Genomic DNA, 25,220 nt, shown 5'->3' on the forward strand with positions numbered 1-25,220 from the left:
CTGCTGAGTGGCTCAGGGGAGAATGTGTTCACAACAACAGAGACCAAAATAAAACCCAGAAAATAACACAAAAGTGAGGCAAAGAGGGAAACAACAACAACAAAAAAACAAACAAACAAGTTATTGATTGTTGATATTGATTTTATTGCAAAGCAGCATTGATTATTTTTGTGTCCATAATAAAGTTTGTTGTATCCATTCAGCATGTGTACATTACAGCTCCACATAAATGGATGTGTAGGCATCTATAAATACGCTGTAAAAACACTCTGGCATTGCATAAACTCAGCTGACATTCCTGCTGCCAGGCAGGATCAGTTTTTCCATCCATCCTGCTGGACAATAGACACAGCTGTCTCTCTGCCAACACATCTCCCTAATTCTGTGTGTTTCTATGCGTGTGCATGTACACTGAGGTCTTATTTGTTATATTAGTTTAATTACTACATGCATTTGGGTGTAGGAAAGCGGATCATACAGTATGCATTCATTTCATTTGAGATGCAGCAGAGAAGTCAGTATTGCATAGCATTCTGAGACGTCAGCTCCAGTGAAATAATTATTGCTTCACTTGTAAACAAAGATTTTAGGGACTGAAAATGTCATGTTGTGAACATTTACCAGCTGCAAGTTTCATTGATTCGTTTCTTCTGTTGTATGGCTTTTACAAATGTGCTATAAGCAAAACAAAACTTATAACCTTAACCTTAGTAGCTTCTGACACAGGTTTGGGATGGGAGCTAAAGAGTAAGAAACAAATGACACCTGCACCTGACACCAGCTTAAGAGAAGAAGGAAACTTGATCTTAGCAACAACTTGTTTCGGACATAACTTAGTTAGTTGATGTTTCCATGTGTCAGTAGTGTCTGGGATAACTCCTAATATTATAATTTTTTAAATAATTAAATTTTTCTCTGTGCATGTGTATTAATCAAAAGTGTATAATTATCTGCTGAACAGAATGATGAATGGAAGAATTCACAGAGTTGGACCTTTGTGTGTGTGTGTGTGTGTTTATATATAAAGAGGAACAGTCTGTGTTTAAACTGAAATGTCCTCATATGGGAGAATTGCTTTCCTCATGATTCCCACAATCCACTAAAGGACCAGACATGATGTCATTGAACAGTCCCATGAGGAGGCCAGAGGTGAGAGATTATATATTCTGTGTGTGTGCGTGCTGCAAAAGATAACAAGACAAAAAGAAGGAAACTGACAGAGAACGGGGTTCGTTTCATTGTGTGCTTCACTTCATTACAAAAACAGTGCCCTCGAACTTTACACAGTTGTGCACAACATGCTGTTGGCAGCATGTGTGCGAAAGCGTTCATTTAATTTAGGTGTTTGTCTGTGTGCAAAACTCCAGAGTACACTTTGTTTAGAGAGAGACAGAGGACAGAGGGAGGACAGAGCAATGGAATAAAAACAAAAGACATTAAATAGGTTAAAAGGAAATTTTATTGGAGGTTGGGGATGGAAAAGTGAGTCACACAAAATGTACACATACTGTATAAAGTGTGTTTGAGATGAGGTGAAGAAAAAGAAAAGCAGGTTACACACAGCTGGAAGACAGCCAGAGGAAATCAGGAGTAAGTGAAAGGGCTTGTGACAGAGGGAATACTCTGAGATAGAGGAGGGATGATGGGGAAACTGAGAGTGGGAGAGAGGATAAGAGGCAGTTGGAGAGGAAAAGGAAAAAGAGAGAGAGAGAGAGGAGAGAGAGAGAGAGAGAGAGAGAGAAGGAGAGGGAGGGCGGGAAAAAATGTCCCAGATTCCCATGCCATTTAACAGGGAGCAAAACCAAACTGAGCTTATAATGTAGACTGGCTGAGCAGGGGGCAAAGTGACGGCATGAGCCTGTGTGTTGTGTGAGTGGGAGAGCAGAGGAGAAAAGGGGAAAGGAGCGAGAGACAGAAAGAGGAGGTTATCTCTGTGAGTCTCTTTCTGCATTTGCATGTGTACAGAGAACATATGTGGCACAGCCCATGGAGGAGAACATGTGAGGAGTAGACATGCTTTTCCAGTGTGGACTACATTTTATTAATGGACTTTAAGAGTTTGTCATAAATTACGTTTGATTTTTGTGAATTTCTTCATTTCTTTTACCTGAAAAAAGAGGATTCCTCTATGTGGAGCTTCATCCAGGGAAACATTTCCCTTTCCTTTGAGCTTTAATCACACACTCACATGCACAGTCCTCAGCTCCATGTAGCGCTGCGTGGGCGAGGGGCCTACCTGGATTAGTCTGGGCGTACATGTTTGTGGGACGGACTCACAGAAGAAGGGAGCGACTGAAAGAGACCATAAAGTGAAGCAGAGAGCAGGGAGATGTACTTATACAAGGCAACGTGCCCGGATATCCCCAATCCGAAGCAGAAGGCGTCCAGAGGGCAGAGCGGAGGCCAGGGCAGTGTCCAGGCCCAAGGCCCCGGCCAGGGGAGGCTCGTCAGGCGGGCGACGGCGACGACAGGGCCTCAGTTGTATCCTCCTCTGATGCTGTGGACGGGAAACAAACACAACAGTGTGGTGGAGCTCAAACGGCTGGAGGAGTTCCTTAACTTCCACTCGCTGTCACTACATGACACAGTGAAGAGTCAGACAAGCATGGTTTACAGGTAACCTCACCTGTGTGTGTGTGTGTGTGTGTGGGGGGGGGGGGTGATGAGACTTAATACTCATAGGTCTACATTTTCAAGCCAATTGGTTGCCATGACAACTAATGCATTGGTCTGACAGTTGCTGTTATGTTTCTGTCTGATTTGACTGCCTGGACCTTCTTTTGTTTGTTGTACTGTTTGACGTCATGCGTCGCTCTGGTTATTGTTGGTTGCCTGGCTCGTCCCTTTTTTGGCCCGCGTATGATGTCATGTTTGTTTTCTTGATGTTGTGTTCACATTTTTCTCATTTTATTAGTGATTGACAAGTTTACGTGTCCGTGACTGGATTGAGAGAAGAGTGATCTGCACCTTTACCCACTGAGCCCAGCTATTGTCCCACATACTGTATCTCAGTGTTCAACAATGTTAAGGTCACCTGCGCTGCATTATGTAATGACCACTACCTCATGCATCAATCGTCCCCATTGATCCCAATGTCAAGCTCACCAGCTGACTGATCCCTCACTGAAGGGATATGTTTATGTCATGGGGTGCTATTTAGTTTAGTAACTCTGAACACAACTCAATGCTTCTTCACAAACCACTCTTATAACAAATGGTAATCCAATAAGATTTATAATAAATAAATAAGAAGCAGCAAAACTTCGAAATCAAGCAGAAATTGTTGAAGTTCTCTGATTGGTTAGAACGGAGAGCCTCACTCTGTCTACACTGCTCCCATGCAAACACATTTGTAATAAATTTACTAAAGCTTTAACACATTTATACACAATTGACACATTGTGTATAAATGTGACACACAAATTGTTAAATATCTCAAACTTTTACCAAACTGAAAGCTCAAAATGTTTGAGTATGAATGTTTATAACTTAATGTACACAAACAGTTTAAAAGGTAGAACTCAGGAAATAAAATATGTTATAGTCTACACAGAGTTTTTAAAGGTAAACTCAAAATCAAAATGTTGTATGTATTTTAAATGAGTGAATCATGGCCATAATTAGAATTTATTCATGTGCAACAATGTAAAGAAAAATGGTTTCAATCTTTCTCCAAATTGATCATGTTCAAACTGAAATGGGTTTTGTTTTGAAGAAAATGCATCTCATTAGGGAGCGTTCCTGAGGCGCTGCTAGAGACCCACTGCTGTCTGTTGTTTTCTTGCTTTCTAGTTTGTCATCTGTGACTAAGCATCATGTTGGTGAGTGGTTAAAGTGAGTGTGATTGGGACATTGTGGATCTCTGCTCTGCCTTCAGGCTAAGAAGCAGCATGTAGCTGCTTTGCCTATATTGCGTTGTTGAGAAGAACAGAGGAGGAGGACTTTGAGTGAAGCATTTCATTCTCTGATAAGATTTCTGCTCTTGGTTGTAGCTTGTTAATGTGCTTAAACCTGTATTTATCCGTGAGTGTTGCCTGTATTAGATGGTCTTTTACTACAACCACTTGTTTCACATTGACACGGTAACACTTATTCACTGCTGTCCTATGCAACCAACATATACTTACAGTAGCATCACCCCAGAAACCACAATACATTAATAGCTCTTAATTGCATTATGTTATTTTATCTACTTAGTCATGAGCTATACTGAAAAACAACACTACAAAGCCGAGCTCCAGGTTGATAAAGAGAACAAAATACACTTGTTAATCATAAGAAATTTATGCAAACAATGTCTAAACCAGGCTGCACAGTGTGGTTTAAAATTCCATGCACGTTTTATATTTAGAGAGACCGCTGGCTTAGAGTTTCCATGAACGGTATTTTGGTTATTCATACTGCTCGTTCGTTCCCCCGGCTCTCTCATCACCAATAACGTTGGCTATATTCTGCAAACATAACACAACCTAAACTTACTCTGTTGTTGTGTTGGCACAGAAGAAACGACAGCACAGAGTGTGACATTTCCATCACCCCTCCGTGTCTGACCAATGACGAGAGAGAAAGGGGGAAGTAGGGAGGAGGAGTGTGGCGGTAGTCTGTATCCCAGTTGGGTCAGTCTGGCTGTGGGAGCTCATATGGCCATGTGCTCGTAGCGTTTCGCCTCGGGGACCTCGGCATATGTGTGTACATGGACCTGTGTGTGTTTGAAGGTTGGTGGTTATTGCCATGGTAACCTAATAAAACAGCTGGCTGACCACGTCCTTTTCCAGGTCAGTGTGAATTAGTGGTCAAGAGTGAAAGACCATTACTTTACCCAGAACCTCTGAAATTTGGAAAACCTTATCTCTCACTAATTATTAAACAAACAAACCCCACAAAGACCACGCACAAACGAAAAACAATGCAATAATTATAAATAAAAGCTATTATTAACATGTGAACACCCCAGAGGAGGAGATGCAAATCAGCACAGTGCCCTCAGTACCCTTGCAACTAGCTTTCCTTTGAAACCCTTCTGGCTCTGTAGACAGGACTGAGTCGTGACATGATAAAGTCTGTGGAAGCTTTTCATAACACAGCCCTTTTGGCCGCCTGCATGTAACAAAACAAAGATAGCTCTCCTTACGAACACACTTTGTAGGTTATTATAATGGTCAGACTAAAAAGTTTTTTTTTTCCTTTGAATATTTTATGAGGGTTTGAAAAGGTAAAAATATCCAATATTTCACTAGAAATAAAAAGTTAAAGACTGGAGAAAAGTTGGGCAGCAGAAACTAAGATCGTGTACCAAACATAACACAGCTTTATTATCTTATTGATCATCATGTGACTCCTTGGAGGGGTTCTGACTGCAGGCTGCACATTACACTCACATGCACAATTTTTAAATTATACAAAGAGCACAGATGGAAAAGAGGAATAAGAGACATGCTGATATGACCCTCAGCTCCACAGCATGCCCTCACATGCCCTACAATTTATTATTCACGAGCGTTTGCATCTGTGCTGAGCGTGGTGTGTGTTTTCAGTCGTGAATGATCATAACTGTGTATGTGTGTGTGTGTGTGTTTGTGAGACAGCAACTGCTGCTTCTTATTTGTGCATGTTCATTGTATAGTTAATGTGCATTTTGACCATGTAGGCCATGGTGACATGGAGCTGTATTCATACAATATGTATTTCCACTGGTCCAGATGTTGCCTGCTTCTATGCTATGTGACAGTGTTTATGAACTATATTAGAAAAGTAGAGATCAGTTCTTTTGTTTCAGACAGACTTGGCAAGCATTAATAATAATAAAAAAAGTAAAAAGCTGACTGACAGTTTGCCAGCGTGCATGTCTTCTCTAATTGTAAATGAACATCCGCCACAGGTTCATTCTGGCGTCTATCTCAGCTCTGTCATTCTTCTCTTTTGCTTTACTTGCTACAGACTAGTCTTCTTTGTTTGAATTGAAGAGGGTACAGAGGATACAGCTGTTTGCTATTATTCAACGTTTCTACCATCTGTCATTTCAAGAGAAAGTTGTCGTCTCGCTTTGGCTGAAACACGTTAAGAAATTAAGTCTGCAGAAATGTATATATAACGAGATAGATCACTTCCTCGAAATGGGCATTGGAGGGTTATTGAACGTACATTACTCTTGTTATATTTCTAAAATGTTGATTATGCCAGTTGAAGTTTTGTAGTGACCATGTTGTCATTAGGGAAACTAAATTAATATTCAGACAGAAATTAACTATTGCCAATGTGTGTCTGCCTATGAGTACATCCCCTTTTAGCCTGAATGCCAAATAAGATACAGAGGCGAATGCACTTTGCTGATTTTGGATCACACACACTTAATTAAAGTGGAAGTCAATTCAATCAGTCCAGTAGTGGAACAGATTAATCAAAAGCCCATGATACTATTAAATACAGTGCATGCAAAACTGGACAGGGCAGTGACAGTGAGAGGGCATTTAGGCCTCCAAGGGGCAGGAAGTCACATTATGAAGCATATGCCATGTGCTCACTGGTGCACCAGCGTGCATGTTTGTGTGTGTGTGTGTGTGGACAGTGTGGGTGTTCGTCGGTCCATCTGACTGAGCTGTGCCTGCTGATGGGCCGTGGTGTGAAGGTGACAGAGCAACAGTGTGAACAGTTGTTTCTCTTCTCCTCTGTCACTCACCTTCTCTTTGTATTTTCGTTCTTTCTTTGTTGTATTTTGGGATTTAGACAAACAATGTGAAATGGATGCATTTTGGCTGAGGAAAAAATCCTCAACCCTCTTCTCTAAGATTAATGACACTGTTTCTGAGCCAAAACAAAACCAGAACAAATGTTTAAGACTGAGAGTTTAGTCACCAGAGCCACTCACAGAGCCGTGCTCTCTCTCGAGTGGAGTCTTTTGTTCTCTAACTGTGTTTAGACTCTGGCATCTGCCTATGTAAGGAGAAGCTGTCCAGGCATGCACGTTTGTTTTGTTATGGTGCACAACATAGAGAAACAGCTAGTTTGAATGAGTGGCGGGGAGAAGGTGAGATGGAGGGACAAAGAGAGATGAAAAACATGCAAATAAAAGTAAAGGAAGCTGGAAATAAAAAGATAAAATTAGGTAAAATAGTTTTTAGCACTGGCCTAAAGGAATGTAAGTGGTGGGAGATTGATGAAGCTGCGGTTTGTTACTATTCAACACTTGCAAAGCAAAATTGTGTATTCAAACAGTGATTCACAGAGCAAGTAACACACACACACACACACACACGTAAGCATGCAGATAAATGCGTCAATTGCTCATCCTTTATTCATCTTGGAAAACAAGTGAATATTTAACACAGGAGCTGGTATCCTCACTAAATACTTAATTGATCAGTCAGTCATAGGAACATGTCTGTGTGTGGATGCAAGTGTCCAATTATATCATGACACACTCAAACACACTCAAAACAGATACTGACAGTCAGGTAGCTGATTATTAATTTGTTCTTAGATTAAGGTGTGCTGGACTTAAATCAGAGAGTTATGGTGTGAGTGTGATACACGCTGCACCTCTGTTTGTTTCGATCTAAATATGTGATGTTTTTAGTCACTACATAGGTGTTTGTAGATTTCAGTGTTGCTTGAAGTGCGAATGTTAGGATCTTGTATTTCACCACAAGTTCGATGGAGCTACTGTACCCTGGTAATTACAGACCACAACAACACGAAACTCTATGCACTAATATACATAAATGATAAAGCTGTAATTGCTCTGTCAGAACAGGTGCAAAACAAATGGGTAGTGAAGTGGGTAGATGTCAGTCAAGCACAATTTTCTACCTGCTGCAGTGAGAAAACAAGTTTTCTATGGGAGCATCTCTTTTGTAGAGTGTCTACACACACACACACACACACACACACACACACACACACACACACCGTGTCAGCACTATCCAACTGCATGAATCAATAGGGCATCAGTTTGCTTGTGGTTATTTAGGAGCGTGCCAGACAGGAGTCGACTGCTGTTGTGACTGGACAAACTGTCACTGTGGATCACCTCGTCTGGCTGACCTGTCCCTGAAACGCTCTCGGCTTTAAAAACGATTACAGCTTGAGAAAAAAAAACTTTAAAAACCAAAGTTAAAGTTGCTTTATAAGATCTGAAGTACCCAATATGAGACAGAGGTCTGAGTGCTGTCCAATAAAGAATATCTTATTATAAACTGCAGTTAGATACTGTAGTTAAGTATGTACTTTAGAAGAATTTATATTTACATTTACATGTAGTTATTTGTCATACACTTTTATCCAAAGTGACTTACAAGCGAGATAACAATATTTCCCCCTTTTAATCTGTCATCGTTCTTTTCTTATGATTTACTGGGTACACACTGTTAAAACCTCTTGTATAAAGACACACTTGAGCTATCGCTCTGTCTTGGCTTCTCTGTCTTCCTCGCTCTCTGCTCTGGTCTTTAGGTATGGCTGCCTCGCTCCTCCCCTCTCTTGGTATTTGTACATTATTAATGAGGACTGATAAGTGGTTATTTAAGAGGCAGTTCTCTCCTTCAGTCTTAGTCAGGTCCCATGAGGATAACGTCCCATGGAGCTTCATCTTACTCTTCCTCACTGCTACATGTAAAAGTAAAAAAGGCTGTGCCAACAAACACACACACACACACATGCTCAGTCCTTAAAATATGAATCTGTTAGGTGATGTTCAAGGTGACTCTGCAAATGAGTCCACAGCCAAAGTAACACAACTCTCAGACTCTGAGGTCTGAGCACACATGCATGTAACTCATCATCACATGGATTTACTAATAGTTCTGTGTATTTGTGGCAAGGATGAAACATATTCTGCTCACTTAACATATGTCTTTAAAGATAAGAGCAGTTAAATGCTTAATTTGTGATGATGTTACAGGACACATGAGGTCCTAACAGTGTGGGGGTGGGACAAACCCCTGCAGATACAATGGAAACACATTTAAAACATGTTTAATAGTAATAAAGTGCATGTGTGGGTTAGTTATAGAAAGGAGATGCAAAAAAAGAGTCCTGGGAGACAGAGATCAAACGAGAGAGACAGAGTGATACTGTATCTTACATGTTGACAGTAATTTGTCGGATGGTGCTAGTTAATGCTGATACCACTAGGGGGTGCTGTGGCCCTGCCATCACTTTGATCATGGCCGTGAAGGCATCAAGCTGTTTCTTTGTGTGTGAGAGACAGAAAGAGCACCTGTTGACGTTAGATTGATTAGCAGTGAGTGTCTGCAGTCAGTTTTACTACACTCACAGTTTTATTTGTCTGTGCACACATTTATCACAAAGTATATCAGTTTTCCATTTATCGATTACAAAACAAAAAGCAACAAAGATCTGCATCCACGATGACAGTGAATCAAAGCAGCAAAACGTCAGCTATTTATGAGTCTGTATGTTTGCTGAGAAAGGAGAAAATATTGTACCAAAGTGGAACAGAGCTTCCAGAGATGCTGCAGTGCTCATGCAGTGGTGCACTCCGTAGGACTGTCACCTCCTGTGGATTGTTGAGAGGTCTTTGAAACCAAAGCTCAAGAAGGGGCAATACAATATGAACCCAGCTCTTTTGAGCAGATAAACAATTACCTCCTCATTTCCTTATTTTTAATTCTCTCTCTCATTTCCCCTCACTTCCACTAAACCAATTTTCTCCTTTCAGTCTTATTGTTGTTTTCATGCTGCTGTTTTACCTTCCCATTGTGCATTTCTCTTCACTTTCTTTCTTTCTTTCTTTAATTGGCTCTTTATATGTTTTTTGTGCAGTCACGCTTGGACCAGACAGTGTCACCATTAATATCCACTTTACAGCTCTAAACTCTGCAGGCAAAGTTTATACTTCCTCAGATCAGCACTTTTCTCATCTTTCCTTAGTGTATATATATTTAAGTGTGTCTTCACTGATATAAGGGAGTGTAGCTTGAGTCTTTGCCAGTGTGTGTGTGTGTGTGTGTGTGTGTGTGTGTATGGGTGCGACTGAGGATGTGTGTTCCTGCAGTGCTATCCTTTGTAGGAAAAGGTAATACACTGTGGTTTCCCTTAAGGGCTATTTAAAGAGGTGGTAGAAGAGGGATAAAGAGAGGGATAGGAAAGACTGCTGTCAAGATAACAACTAAAGTGTAGTGTAGACGTAGCGCGCGCACACACACACACACACACACACACACACACACACACACACACACACACACACACACACACACACACACACACACACACACACACACACACACACACACACACACACACACACACATATTTGACTTTACTGCATTGTGTGTCACTGTATCAATACTGCAGCAAATGTAGAAAAACACTGTGCCAATATACTGTATGGTCAGCAATACTTTAAAAAACCGGTGCAGATTCTCCTGTTTCAGATGCCAGTTACATGTTTAAGTGGCTTCGGTGCAGCAATGCAGCACAGGTGCAGCGATCTGTGGCTGCTGACTGCAGTATCCCACTGCAATGTACGATTTCAAGATTTCACACATTCCTCCACAGTAACAAGACTTCAGTTTTTACAAACATATCAGCATCATTACAAGATCTTTTTGATCCTGTAGTATAATAACCTTACAGTAATAAAAGGCTTTTGGAAAGTGTCCTCTCTCTCTGCTGTTTAGAAGACTGTGGGCAGATCATTCAAATGGATTTTATCAAGGACAAAGAAAAGAAAGAACATCTGCTGTCAAACCTCTGCAGTGGCTGTGTACACTAGAACCGACAGGTAGTCTTGCTGCTTGTTAATTTTATTTTTCCACAATATGCTTAAAAAGCCATGACCCAGGTCATCCATCACTGGTATTCATGCTGTTTTCAGGTCAGTTTAACAAAAGCTGCTTCTTAGTTTTTTATTAGTGTAGTTGCTGAAATAATCAGAAATAAAAGTTGCCTTTCAATGATAAGTACTGTATCTTTGCTTTATGTGTTGTGTTATATCCCCCTAAAGTTTGGCTTTAGTTTCAACCTTAAAGCAACCTTGCAGCTTTAACACACACACACTTCTTATGTGGTGTCACTTTAGTGATTAACACGACCCTAGTAAAGCACTTATCAGGTGAGCCAAGTGGCTTGGCAGGGTTAGAGAGCCCTCCATCATAGAACTGCTTCACCTTCCCTTCATCCTCGAGTGGCTTAATTTAACACTTTTATGGTTTAAGTAATTTTATTAATGATTATTATGGGAGAAGAGATCAAACTGAGTGAATGCTATCAAAAGTTCTGCAACCAAAAACTTGTTAGTAGATGATAGATAAGAGAGGCTGCTTATGACCCAAGTTTAAAAATGTGTCCTTAGTATGAAATTAATTATCACATTGAACTCAAATAAATACATTGGTGGGAGTGTAAATACAGACTCTAGTTGGTTAAATACTACTGTGTGTAATTTATCCTGTCCCATCAAATGTAGCAGCTGAGTGAGGGAGACCATGGGTTGTCTGCACACATACTTGAATTTTGAGCAGTGGTCTAATCATCAAAACAATTCAATAATAGAAACTTTAAAGTCCTTAATTATGCACCCTCTTTATTTATAATTCTGTAAATTGGTAAAACTGTATGACAATTAAAAGAGGCCAGGGCAACCCACAGCCAAGCTCACAACAACTGTATCTCCAATGAGATGTGTTCCCGTAGTGCTGCAAGAGTAAAAGTAAATGTATGGCACAGTACATTTTTACAGACCTAGCCAGTAATCATCAGGTAATTAGAGCGTGAAACTGAAGCACAGGGAGCTGCACATTAGACTAGACACAGGTGTTTGATAGAATCCAATTAACAAACCGATGAACTCACCAGAGCTGGTAGGTGACGCACATGCAACTTCCCTTTCTCTGGCTCTGTCTCCCCTCCAACAGATGCTAAAACGCTGATTTAACTGCACATATACATGATTGCACATGCAAATGATGCATACAGATGCAAAACAGGCGTGCCATCTGTTTCATCTGAGGTTTCAATGTAAAAATAATTCAGAGCAGAGTTTCCCAATCAACCAGATCACAGAAAGAGCCACCTCAGGTATGTCATAGGAATGAGCATTTTGAGCTAAATTGCTATTTGATATCTCATCAAAAAACATTCAGTGCCCCCTGTGATTTTAAGAACATGTCATTACTTGTGTTTGGCCCATTTGTTTTAGATTTTAGCACAATAAATGACTGTTTGTTGCACAAAATTATTTAAAAGTCCGACTGCATTTTCTAATGTGCACCCAGGCGCCTCACACACATTCAGTACAGTACATTTACATAAACCCAACACAAACATGATGAGGAGAGAGGACCTGCAGCAGAAATCTTTGCATGTGAGAGAGAGGAAGGGGGAGAGAGCGATTAAGTGTATGTATCCAAGGGAATTATTAGATAAAGGTCATAAACACAAAGGCAAGTTCTTAATCTTCTCAGTGTCGGCTCTGCAGGAATGCAGCAGCGTTTTGCTGTAGATTTCTTTTTAAAAGTTGACTTGATTTTCTAAAAGCCAAGTGGAAACTGTAGAAATATTTCTGCTGTTAGAGATGCTTAATTTTTTTATTAATCTTTTTTTCTTTTCTGTCTAGCACACTAGCACTGACAGTACTCACTGAATTGTTGTAAAAGTGATTTAAGAGCTGAATGTAATGCTAAATGACATTTTAGCAGCATACTTCACATCCCCTTGGTCGTGTAATACAGTCATGCAATGGCAGATTAAAGTAAAAACATTTTTTATGCCAGTTTCCATGTAGACTTTCCTCTCTGGTAAGGTAACCAGTATACACTTTGTTTCTCCAGATGCTGCATGGTTGCCATCTGGCATCTTTATTCTTTCCTGGTGTTATTTTATTGCTGCTTTTTCCCACACACATGCCGCCTCCATACTGTTTCCATAGCAATGCTATTACTGAGATGACGGTTTTCTCTCGTTGTTACCACTCTTGACTATCAAGTGTCCATATCTGGAGACTCTCTAGCAGTCAGGAACACTGTTCTCCGCAACAAATGGCTAATTGTGGTGCAGGTAGTGTAGGAGTCTGAAGTTGAAGAACACCCTCATTATGTCATGCTTTTAGGTACAATAGACAAAAGTTTACAAAAAGTTACTTACAGTTTTGCTCTCAGAAATTCCTCTTTGAATGCACCATGTAGCGTTTCAGACCCTTTTTCATTGATATATTTTAAAGGCTTAAGAAGTCGGGGACTGGTAGGTTTTCTCTTATCTACAGTTTAAACCATTTTCTGTGCTGAGATCTACTGTATGTTGTACTGCGTGTCATACGGCACAAAGTAGAGATGGACACAAAGTAAAGATTTTGTTTTTTCACTTAAATGACTCCTATGGATTTAGATTTACAGATTTATTGATCCTATATGGATACAGAAAAGTATTAACCTACAAACACACACACAGGAGAAAAACTCGACAGTCACTTCAAACATAGGACTGCAGTAGCTCTCCAGGAGAAGTGTGGGGAGCACAGTGCCTTGCTTACAGGCACTGTATAATGAGATCTTTTATTTATTGTGCATACAAAAACCTTTCACCCCACACATATTGTGTTAACAGCCCTTATGACTTTATGCACAGATATTACCATGGTGACCAACGCTGTGAAAAATATGACATCACATCTCACACTCTCTTGTTCTAGCTCATGGTACACACTGGGGGGGGAGAGCTGCATCCATTGATATTTTGTTTTCTTTAAGTTTGAGAAAAATAAAAAAACATAAAACAGAATACAAAGTGTATCTAAACAGCTTTCTGGAGCTAACACTGAATATGAGTAATGCACATCCACCAACAGGACTTTCTGTAGGTTAAACGAATGTTGACCATGGACGTTCATCAGTGTCCTTGTACTGTTGTCATTTACAGTGATACGTCATAGACATTAGCAAATGGCCCAACGTAGCAGATGGTGCCTTGTCCTTTATGATAGAGATAGTGATACATTATGACGATAATTTAAGCACAGGACCAAGGCTGCAGGCCTAAATGAGTCTGGCTGATCTCAGCTGAAATCAGCCTGCAGGCCTCCCACCCTGAACCTGAACCCTGAACCTCAGTTGACCAAGAACCTTTACAGATGTGGCTTCATATATAACATGTTGGTGGTAATAGTTTGACAGCCAATAGCTTTTGGTTAAAAATAGAGAGTAAGCAGGTTTTAGCATTTTGTACTGTACTTAGTCTACAATATCTAATTCAGCGAATTGTTACTAAGATATATGGGATTCACCATCTTTCAGGTGAAACAGGTTGTGCCAGTTCAATAAGAAAGTGTAAGTTTTGCCAGCGTCATGCCGTCTGCCTATAGTTCCTTACATAAGCTGCTTTTTAGTAACACAGTCCAGAGTTGACCCTGTAACAGTGGTAAGCTATTTTTTGATCTCTCATTTCCATTGCATGGACATGCAGTTGCTTGTTACACCACCCGCACTTTACCTACATTACTACTAGTGCATCCCCACTAATTAATTTTACTCTGAAATTGGCTCTGCTGAAGTGTTTCATTAAAATTGATGAAATTAATTATAGCGTTAAAGGCAATGGAGACACTGTATTAAATCATCAACCTAACAGGTGCCATTGTTTTTGATACACAAGTGCTGCATTGCAATTTAGTTTGTTTTCCTTGCAACAAATCCACTGTAAGGCTGTCCTCATCACAGGGGGGGAGGTGACTGCTTTTGTTAGTGACAGATAGGTCACGACACTGTGACCCATCTTATCATCACCAGTTTCATGTCTAAATAACCTGCTGTAATTCAATGCTCCTCTGTGAACAATGCCAGCCGCTAAATGGATACACTTGGGAATATGACCCCGTGGTGACCTGCCTCTGTGTGTGTGTAAAGAGAGATGTTATTAGGCTGTCAGCCAACATGTGCCCATGTGGTTATTTTTAGTATTTATAGTCAGATTCCTAATGGAACTAAACACTCATTAAATACTTTCTTCTCCTTATCATCAATAGTCCAGAGTTTCTGATGCACTGCAGATGTGTTTTTGTAAAGTACTGTATGCTGTGTGTGTTAGGTAGTGCTGCAGGTCCTCTCAGTGAGGGCTGTCTCTGTGTTGTTTGGGCATGATTATGCTATTTGACATGATTTACGAAGGCGAACATTTATCAGAAATTAAAGGTGAGATGTTCTTTAGGACAAGTGGTGTCATGTACTGTAGTAATTAATCAGCACTGCGCTCCTTTTGGTCTGAGGGAGATGTGGTTTTATTTTCAAGGGTAATGTTGATATTGTGTGTGGAGGTGGCAGCTGCAGAGGGTCTGGCATCTGCCCATTATGACACACCTCAGTGCTCAGTGACTGGCTGACGGAAATGCAGCATTTTATGCAAAGCTGTGTGGGGATGATTGTTCCTTTGCTCATTTGCCACTGCTGTATACACACATTCATATTGGTGGAATAATGTTTGCCAAGCACTTTTTGACTTGCAGGTGCAGAGTCACAACATACATGTGCATGATGAATAAGGCCCTTTTGGCTATAAGTCTTCATGAAAATGATTAATGGCACATGATGGACATGACGATGACCTACAGGTCAAGACTCATCACCGTAATACACTTTATGGCTGTAGTGTCCTTGATGTATTCCACTTCAACTTTTAAACTGCTTTAATGATAGAAGTAATACAGGAATAAATCCCCAGGTGTACGTGTGACATATATCTGCAGAATTATGGAGATGTATTTTCAATTTTATTATCCTAGATGCCCCATTGCGCAGGGAAATAAAATCACGCTGCATTCCCAGTGATGTATATGAGCTCTCGCCAAAATAATTTGTGGTCTCAATAACTGTAATGTATCAATATGTTGATGCTTGTAGTTTAAATTTGCCACATTCACACATTATGATTGTTTCCCCATTGCATTTGGAAAAATCTGCAGAATAATTTATACAATAAAAATAATATTAGCACAAGAAATGAGAAGGCAAGCTCCACAACGTGACTGAAAACAGACGTCAGTTGTGTTCTGACTCACAATGTGTGAGTGTGTATTGTAGTAACCAAATGTTAGTTCTGCAAAAATAAAAAGGTGGAAAGTCCTGGAACTGAGGGAAGTGTTCCAGCTTCATGGTGTCTACATTTGTACTGAGAACGAGATCAAGGCAGGGACAGAGGTGAAATTGAAATGCTGCTTTTATGGATTCTAATGGACATGATTGACTAATGAAGCACTCGTGCCCTTCCTCTGTCTTTGTCTTTCTCTTTCTGCCCTTTGACCTGCACCGTCAGTCACGGCTGGAAAAACTTAGATAGATTTAGCAACACTATGCGTGTAATTACAAAGAGCTGTGTATTGAGTGTATTGTTCCTTTGCTCTGCACTCTTCCTTTATGTTGTTCTCTGATCATGTCTTCAGCCACCCAGATTACATAGGAATCTTTTTATGTTATTGAAATTCTGTAAAAGGCATTTTTTGATATCTCTTTCAGTCATTACTATATGATTTACAACAGTTTTAGCAGGAAGAAACAAATTATGCAGAAAGCCTGTCATTAAATGCGTGTGTTTGTAGAGGGAATGGACAAGGGGCATCGCTCTTTGATTTGAAGAACATCAGCTCGTGGGACATTTCTTTCTTTTCTTCTATTTGTTTTTTTTTTTTTTCTGTTGTTTCCTTTGCCACAAAAATTTATCTGCGCCTTCTAATGTGGTGGTTCTCAACCTTTTTAATCTTTAATCCAGCATGGGTTTCAGGTACATGTCGGGAACCACACTGTTACTTTGAGGATGGTACCTCCTCAGTCAGTATCTACTCATTATATTTGTGAACATTGTGGAAGAATCAACCTTCAACAAACAGTTGCGAGACTGTCCTCCTGTAAAACTTGATTATGTTTGTATCACCTGCAAAAAAATAAACTAATAAATAACAAATTGGTTCATTTTAAAATATGATGATGTCTATTGAACATGACACAAACACCTGGTTACTGACATCATGTGCTAAGAAGAAAAAGGGCAACCAAACCATGTTTAAATGAAAAAGAAAAAAGATGTCTATAAGGCAATCAAACTTTCAAATAAATATAAAATCCCTAAAAATAAAACTCACATAGCATTTGGTCAGACAACATTGACCTGTGGAGGGCTAGACATACACACAGTCCATGGTATGTTACATCTCATGGAGATTTCAAAGTGTATTGTGTTGACTTTTTTGACAGCATGAAGTGGAGCATGCACACACACACACACACACACACGCACACACACACACACACACACACACACACACACACACACACACACACACACACACACACACACACACACACACACACACACACACATAGTGTGTAAGTAGGACACAGTCGCTGCCTTACACTCAGAGTTATGAGTGTGTCATGGAGCAGCTGCTGGGAAAACAAGAACATAACAGATGATAATCAGAAAAAATGTGAAAAAAAATAAACTTAAAATGTGCAATGTGACTAATAGATCATGTGTATGAATGGGGGCATATTTTAAACCTACGAGATTTTATTTTTAGATACAACCAGCAAACAAGTGTAAGTCACTCTGACATTTGGTTGGTTGGTTCTACAGCACAGACACCGTTACGAGACCCAAACAACAAAGACTCTGATATAGAGTGGCTGACTGCTGAATCAATTTGAGTTTAACTTGGCTGGAGGGGTAATGATGGTTGTGATACATCATGGATTATCTGAGTTGCTTTTCCTGTGCACACATACACACACACATAGAGACATTATCATTAATCTTTAAATCATGCTCAGGGTGTCATGGTGGTGATTTCAGGGAACAGAACAGCAGTAAGTGACCTTTAAATGCTGATTAATGATCTACCAAGACTTCTTACTCAACCTCCTCTCTGGGTGGGAGTTCATCACTCATTTCTAATCATATTGCTGTTTTTTTTGACATGGTGATATGGTGTTGACCTGTCTGACTCACAGAATACTATATCTGTGTGTCTTCATTTTTATTACGTACCCCTCTTTGTTGCTTTTCTTTGTCACAACTTCATAAATATGGATGAATTAATCAACATCTAAAGGAGATAGGAAAGCATCTCCTATGTTTTTTAGAGTTTTCACAACAACATCAGACTGCTTGAATTTCTTCTTCTGGATATAAGACGGCTGCAGTCAGAATTTTGATTTTATTTTAGTAGTGAACAATCAGGAATTTTGATTTTAGCCAAAGAAATTATTTTTTTTTATTGTGACTTAAGTGGTCATTCAGTAATTAAAATAGTGGCAAATTGTGTTTATTGGTTGATTGATCTAATAAACTGAATTGTTTTGCGCATCAAGAAAACAACAACAAAAAAAGCATGTTGGATTAAAATGCATTGTATGTATTTATATTTGGTGCATGGCTGGGATCTATGGTGACACTGATTGACAGAAGGAAATTATATTATAAAATAACATAGACCCCATGTTTTTAAATTATGATCAGTCCACATTGGTTGTGCCTTGAGTCTGTGAAAAGCTGCAAAGGAATGTCTCATTCACGATGAATAGCAGCTGATGCTGTGGCAGCTTTTTGAATGTGTGAATGGTCACTTGTGTTGTGTTGGACATTGCAGGTCACAGGAGTGATTTACAGCTTGAATATAAAATTAGATAATGTATGTGTCAGGGACTACAGTACAGAGAGAGGGCTGCACTAAGTGTGACATTTATTTGTTTGCAACAATTTTCTCCAATTTAATCCAGCGGCTTTGTTGTTTTGACAGTGATGGATGGAGACCGATGTATTGCACACACTCCAGTACAGTAATGCACCAAAACCGTAGCCCTTTTTTTCACTCAGCACATATCCGTTTCTCATTAATGGAAAGAGGATTTAAGCCAACTCCAATTCCATATGTGGGATTGGTTGGGAATGTGTGTTTCCCCCCCGAGATGTGATCTGGTATGAGCTCCTGAAAAAAACTGCTTTTCCATTAGGTGTGAGATTGATCTGAGCTGTGTTTGTGTTCTCAATGAAGGAAGCGCAGGGACGATGGAGGTAATATAAAAAGTTATTTATTCAAGGAATTCCTTTCTATTTTGAACGTGGTGATGTTAAGCATGGATAATGTAACCCTAAAACCAAATCAGACTTCTAAAGTGTTAGGGGCTGCCAAAATTACCTTAAAAAGATAGTATCAAGCTAAAGTCCGTACAACCATAGAGAGACAGACACACAGCACAGGCAGCTGAGAGACCCTGGAGCAAAATGCTCCATTTACCTCTGCTTGACACCCCTTATAGAATTATCGGAAAGTACACAACATAAACACCTTACTGTTTAAACACACACACACACACACACACACACACACTTGGATATTTTTAATCAAACACACACACACACACACACACTACATGCAATGATTGTCGTTATGCTTTCAGCTCTGTTACTGTATGCCTCAGTGTGCTGTTTTTAATCGCTTTTCCTCTCCCTATTCCAACCTCTTCACACCTCCCCCAACCATACAGATGGGGGAAGGTGTGGAGGTCCATCCCCATCATGCATCCATTCTCCTCTTGTTTGCTTTGATTTGTAGCTTCCTATGGGTGCTGTGTGTACAGTGTGTGAGAGGATGTGGATCATATTGGTAAATCTGACTCAGGTGTCAGCACATGTGTGTTTGTGACTTACAAATACAGCTTTCATATTATTTTGTGTACAAAAAAAATTAAATCCACTTTTTACACTGCATTGCCTTCCAATACACCTCACAGTTAAAAGCCAAGTGTTTGAACTATGAAGCAGTTTTTGAGGCAAAACTGCCAAAGGAGGCAAACAGTGCCAACCAATGTTTGTTTCATCGAGGATTTGGTGGTCTAGAGAAGAGGGAGAAAGAGACAGGAAAGAGTCGAAAAAGCAAAACCTACAGTTTGTGTAAGGAACAGGGGGAATAAAGGGAAAAGCTTGACAGCATGGGAATTATAGCTGGAGGAGGAGAGGAAGGAACCGTCAGTGATGGGTGACATGATAAAACAGAGCGAGAGAGTGAGTGAGACAGGTAGAGTGGGAGCTAAAGAGACGGAGAGAGAAAGGGTGACAGAAAGACAGGGGGAGTGAGAGACATGGAGAGAGAGGGAGAGAGAGAGAGAGAGAGAGAGCGAGCTGTGTGTTGCACTACATGCCTCACAGTTCCCTGAAGGTGCGCTGCTGGCGAAGGATCTACTCGGCTCAGAAATAAAAACAGAAACGACGGGAGGAGGGAATAAATAGCAGAACTTCCAAACATCAGATAGATAGCACATATCAGTAAGACAGAGAAGAGGGAGAAACAGGGAAGGGGAGAAACTGGAGCATAAGCACGTTAGTGACACGCTTCAACATCGGAAAGTGGACGAAGTGGACAAGATGGGAAAAAGTGCTGATGGTAGAAGTGTGATGGTGCCCACTGCCAGGATGTGACAGTGACTCCTCCCTTGTTTCCTCCATCCTGTCTCCCCTCTTTTTGTATCAGTTCTCTGACCCTGTCCCCTCCTCCTTCACCCTCCTCTCCCTTCTCTCGCACATGCTATCGCTCTCTCTCTCTCCCTTCCCACACTCAGACCAGGCACAGCACAGCGCCTGGGTCGCATCTCCGTCTCTCTCTGTTTCATTCCTGTGCACTCTCTCCTGCTCCTCTGATCATCTGTCATTCTGCAGCTGAAACAATACCTCGAGCTCGGCATCACAGGCAGGACACAGGAGAAAGGAAGACTGGTGAGGGAATTAATTGGGGATCCCACTAAGGACTGAGGAGTCTTTGTTCTTTTTGGGCTTTTGATGATTGACCTGTTCCGCTGCCTCTCTTCTACAACGAAAAAGACATAAAATGGAAGACTCGATGTGAGTGCAAAAAAACAGAGGACAGGCTTTTGTGTCTTTCTTTTGCCTCACAGAACAAAGTTTGAATAAAAGAGGACAAGGATCAAACTGCATACAGAGACGCACTGTTTGAGGCAGGTTTCCCTGCTGGTCTCTCTTTCCATTCCACCTCCGTCGTCTGTAGTTATTCTTTGCATCTCGGACTCTGCTCCCTTAACTGGAGGTCAGCCATGCAGGTGTCCATCGCCTGTACGGATCACAACCTGAAGAGGGGCAATGGGGACCACAGCAAGCAGAGCGCCACCAGCCCCAACGTGGTGAACCAAGCCCGGGCCAAGTTCCGGACAGTGGCCATCATTGCCCGCAGCTTCGGCTCCTTCACCCCTCGCCACATCTCGCTCAAAGAGTCGACGGGGAAATACACGGGCATGAAGTACAGGTGTGTGTGTCGGAGTTAGGACCGTGTGCATGTTGTGCTGCATCTATGTTTCCTGTAAAACACCAGGTATTCTGTTGTTAGGTGTAGTTTTTAATCTACTTCATCTAATCTGCTACATACTTACATACATACACACATGTTTTCATCGTATTCACGTCTTTGTGGTGCAAGTTGTTTAAAATACAGGGAGAACAGATTTTATGTCAAGTTTTCTGAAGATCCGGGATGACGTTGCAATTATTTAATTTTGTTAATTAACTTTTGGCTGCACTGTGTCATGATATTATCAGAATACTTAATTTAATTTTAATTTTTACACATGTGAATGTGAAGTATCTATGAAAGGTAATTTTAATAAATATTATTTGATATAGGATTTTGAACATATTTGCTACTTTATATCATGCTAATGAATATATTTGAGAAAAATCTTAATCCTTTCATTCATGAATTATGAGAACCTCAGTCTAAAAACAAAAAACAAAACATGCATTTAACAAACCAACAGCAGAAAATCGTATACTGTGTAAAAGCTATGAAAAAATAATATATGATTAAAAATAATTAGTAATATTAACATTAATTATGAATTTTTATTATTAATATAATAATCTGACATATCTTTTTATTTTAACATATTCTAATACTTTTCAAAAATGTTAAATGTAGTTGCTGACAGATGAACTGCAGAGTTTCTAGGATTTTCTACAAAAAGACAGAGAACTATTGTCCACGGCTCCACTAACCTTAACTCTAACCCGTGCATACACAGCTTTTAAATAGCTGTCCACTGTACTGACCACTATGCATGAAAGGGTTGAGACTGATTTAACCATGTAATCCACCACCAGCTATGCCTAATACAGAGATATTTGTTAGGTACTGTTTTAAATGATCCTCTTATACAAACAATAAAACTGCATTAAATGACTTACTGCATCTCTGAAACCCACAAAAGTCCCTTTATCCTTCTTGAAATCCATCATATGTCTTTTGTTGCTATCATATTGTGTCATTTCATAAAGCATTTGCCAGCACATTCTGATGCACCTCCTGCCAAGCCTGCAGCATGTTTTCAGTGAACATTTCAAATGGGATCCTCAGTTTCTGGTTGCTACACCGACTTGAACAGCAGCTGCTCATTCAAACTGGATGTCACAAGGAAACCTGACAGGGTTTGTGAATAAATGCTGTCTGCTACCTGGGGAGTTATTGACACTTCCTACAGGTTCTTTGTCTGTTCTGTCTATCACTATGTCTCCACGCTCCTTCTTTCCTTCTTCCCACAGTTCATTTACACTCATATGTTTCACACATACACTTGCTGTCTCACATAAATCCTACACCTCTTTCCCTCTTTTTCTCGTTTCTCTTCGAATTCTGATGCTTTCAGATGCCATGAATGGAAAAGGACTCCTTTGCTTCTGCCTCTCTCCCACACACCTAAACACATTTTGTAGCTCCCTCTCTTCTCTCTGCCTCTCTGCCTGTGGTTTGGTGAGGCTGCTCTGCAGTGTGGGCAGAGCGTCTGAGTCGGATTTGACCTCAGCAGTGCTGCTGCTCAGCTGACTTTTGTGTTTGACTCTCATGGCCTCAAGCTGCGAATCTTACGTAAAAATATGGTGCCATTACTGTCTTTCTAAGCTCGGCAGATCGCTGTGAAATCAGGCTGGTGTGTGCGCCAGAGTTTTGTTTTGTGCGTGCACGCTGAAGACACGGTGGCAGTTTGCAGGCTGAAGGCAGAGCTCACTATTCAGCATATACAGGGTTGTTAATATTCTATTAAACAAAGCCACTTAATAAAACTCTTTTCGCATAAACGTTGTCACTATTCAGCATCAATCTGACGACAGTTTTGCTGTAGGTAAAATTTAGGACTTTAAAGTGAAAATTCTGCAGACTGCTGGAATACGACGTGAGCTCTTGTCATGCCAGGTTAATGAGGCACACTTATTTTGCAAAGCTTTGCAGGGAAATTTATTTTTCCTTCAGAGACATTTTGACCTATTTAAGGGATAATTTTCACCTATTCTGCACCATTAAAGCAAACAAATCTGAGACAGTTCAAAATGTGAGTGGCTCTATAGCAGATTGCAGTAAATCGCACTGTAAATTTAATTTAGTTACTGATCTGGATATCCTTTGTTTCGGTAACTGTGTTGCTGGCTTATCATCATGCACAATTTCTTCTGCTTTAGTACCCTTCTGTACATGGAAATAAGAGTCTATCTATCAACTTAATTTTTTAACTAGGCAGCAGAGGACATGAAGGAAATTGAAAATCAGCAGAATGTAGCAGATCTCTATTTAATGATCCAAACCTGGTGGTCTTTTCAACTCCTTTACAAAGTATTAGACTTAATTTTGAGCGTCAATCACTGTGGACTCCTTAAATTACATGTTGTCTAGACTCTGAAGCAGTCTAGACGATATGTAATGTAAGTGGGTTGAGATGTGGCTTGACCAGTAATGAGAGCTAGGAAACAGGTGACTGCGGCTTGATGCCACGTCACCCTGCTTTGGAAACGAGAGGTCATAAGTTTGGGGCAGTGACCTCACAAATGACGTTCATTTAGTTACTGTAGCAATAACCAGATTTAGTTTTGAAGAAGAGAGAGTAGAAAACCTCAGTTTTATGTTTCCTATGAAGGACCTTTGGAAACATGTCGGAAAGTCTTAAATAAACCTAAGTGACATTTCTTGGATCCATATCTCTGTACCTCAATGGCCCCTTGCCAGTGTTGTGTAATCATATCAAATATTTTTTTGTCAATCAGCATTGACAGGGAAAATTGATCATGACATTAGCTTTGTGAAGGTTTGTGAAGATCAGGGCCCCATGGCTGGGAAGACTGACAGGCGTCTGTCTGTAAATGAGAAATCTCCTGACACCTCTTGATGGGGTTTGATTGTTCAGAGTATTGACCAGTCTGCCCTGAAATAGACACTGGCAGTGGATCTGCCGCCGCCATGTATGATGTCAGCGACCATTGCCTCTCCGAGCACATCACACTGACAGAATCTTGTTAATAAGAAAACTGATACATGAGGTACTACTGTAGGTATCAGCTTAAAACTAAGATGATGATGATGTATTATTGCTGCTAACATTCCCCCTGACTGTGATAGTAACAAAGTGCGTGCATTTGAAGATGAAGTTTGGAAAAAAATCACAACATGTCACCACTGAGTTTAACTTAAATGTTTGTTGGAGATTTCTGGCTTGCGGAAATGTTCTTCTTTGCAGACGGTGTCAGGTCAAAGACTCCTCAGCTAAATGGCAACAGACTACGAGTGGAAATCTGAAATTCAGTGCTGCGGTGTCTTCTGCTAACAGTAATGCTTTGGGATGGTCCCTTGTCTTGCTTTCCCTCTCTTTTTGTTTCAGGATGTGAACCCAGGGTTGTATAAACCATCTGCTCTGGCACTGCAGTGTGGGTGAGAGCACGACAAGATGTGTGTGCTTCTCAGTGTGGGCCTGTGTGAGTTTCATTTCATGTGCTTGTTAGGCAGCTTCCATCATGTGACGCACACACAATCTACATGGTTCTGGGTTTTTAATTATTGATATTTGAAACACATCAAAGATGTGGCAAATTGTCTCTGTTAATAACCATGACACATCGTAGAGCTTGTATTTGTCTGTATTAACAAGAACAAGCTCCTAGCTGGTGAATAATGGATGAAAATCTGTGCTTATTATCGTTTACCTCTTCTTTTATTTGTTCTGCTGAGGCCTCTATACTATAACTGCATCTACTGTTTTTAAATTCTTGGGTTATTAATTGATTGGCTGGTGTAACATGTTGTTTACTGGCACACTGTGCAAGCTTGACTGAGTGGAAATCATTTAAATTTTAATAAGTTCTGACCCCAGCAGAGCAGTGGAGTAGAGGAGGCTTAGTTAGTGCATACAGTATGTGGACTGGTGGGGGTGGTGGGTGCATCTCTGAATATCTAAATA

At 40.3% G+C, this 25,220-nt stretch overlaps 1 protein-coding gene across 2 annotated transcripts in view; it reads left to right on the forward strand.

Annotated features, from left to right (window-relative positions):
- Positions 1–2,276: 2,276 nt before the first annotated feature.
- Positions 2,277–25,220, forward strand: part of kcnab1a (potassium voltage-gated channel, shaker-related subfamily, beta member 1 a) — a 70,604-nt gene continuing 47,660 nt past the window's right edge. The window contains exon 1 of one of the 2 annotated variants that reach the window (XM_026363302.1): positions 2,277–2,616. In XM_026363302.1, coding sequence (XP_026219087.1) covers positions 2,330–2,616 — 287 coding nt within the window. In that variant the 5' untranslated portion in view covers positions 2,277–2,329. Of the gene's footprint in view, positions 2,617–20,624; positions 21,257–25,220 lie in introns of those variants that run through there. The other variant, XM_026363311.1, reaches the window with a different exon arrangement.

This window comes from Anabas testudineus, chromosome 13 (assembly GCF_900324465.2).
Source record: "Anabas testudineus chromosome 13, fAnaTes1.2, whole genome shotgun sequence".
Taxonomy (NCBI): domain Eukaryota; kingdom Metazoa; phylum Chordata; class Actinopteri; order Anabantiformes; family Anabantidae; genus Anabas; species Anabas testudineus.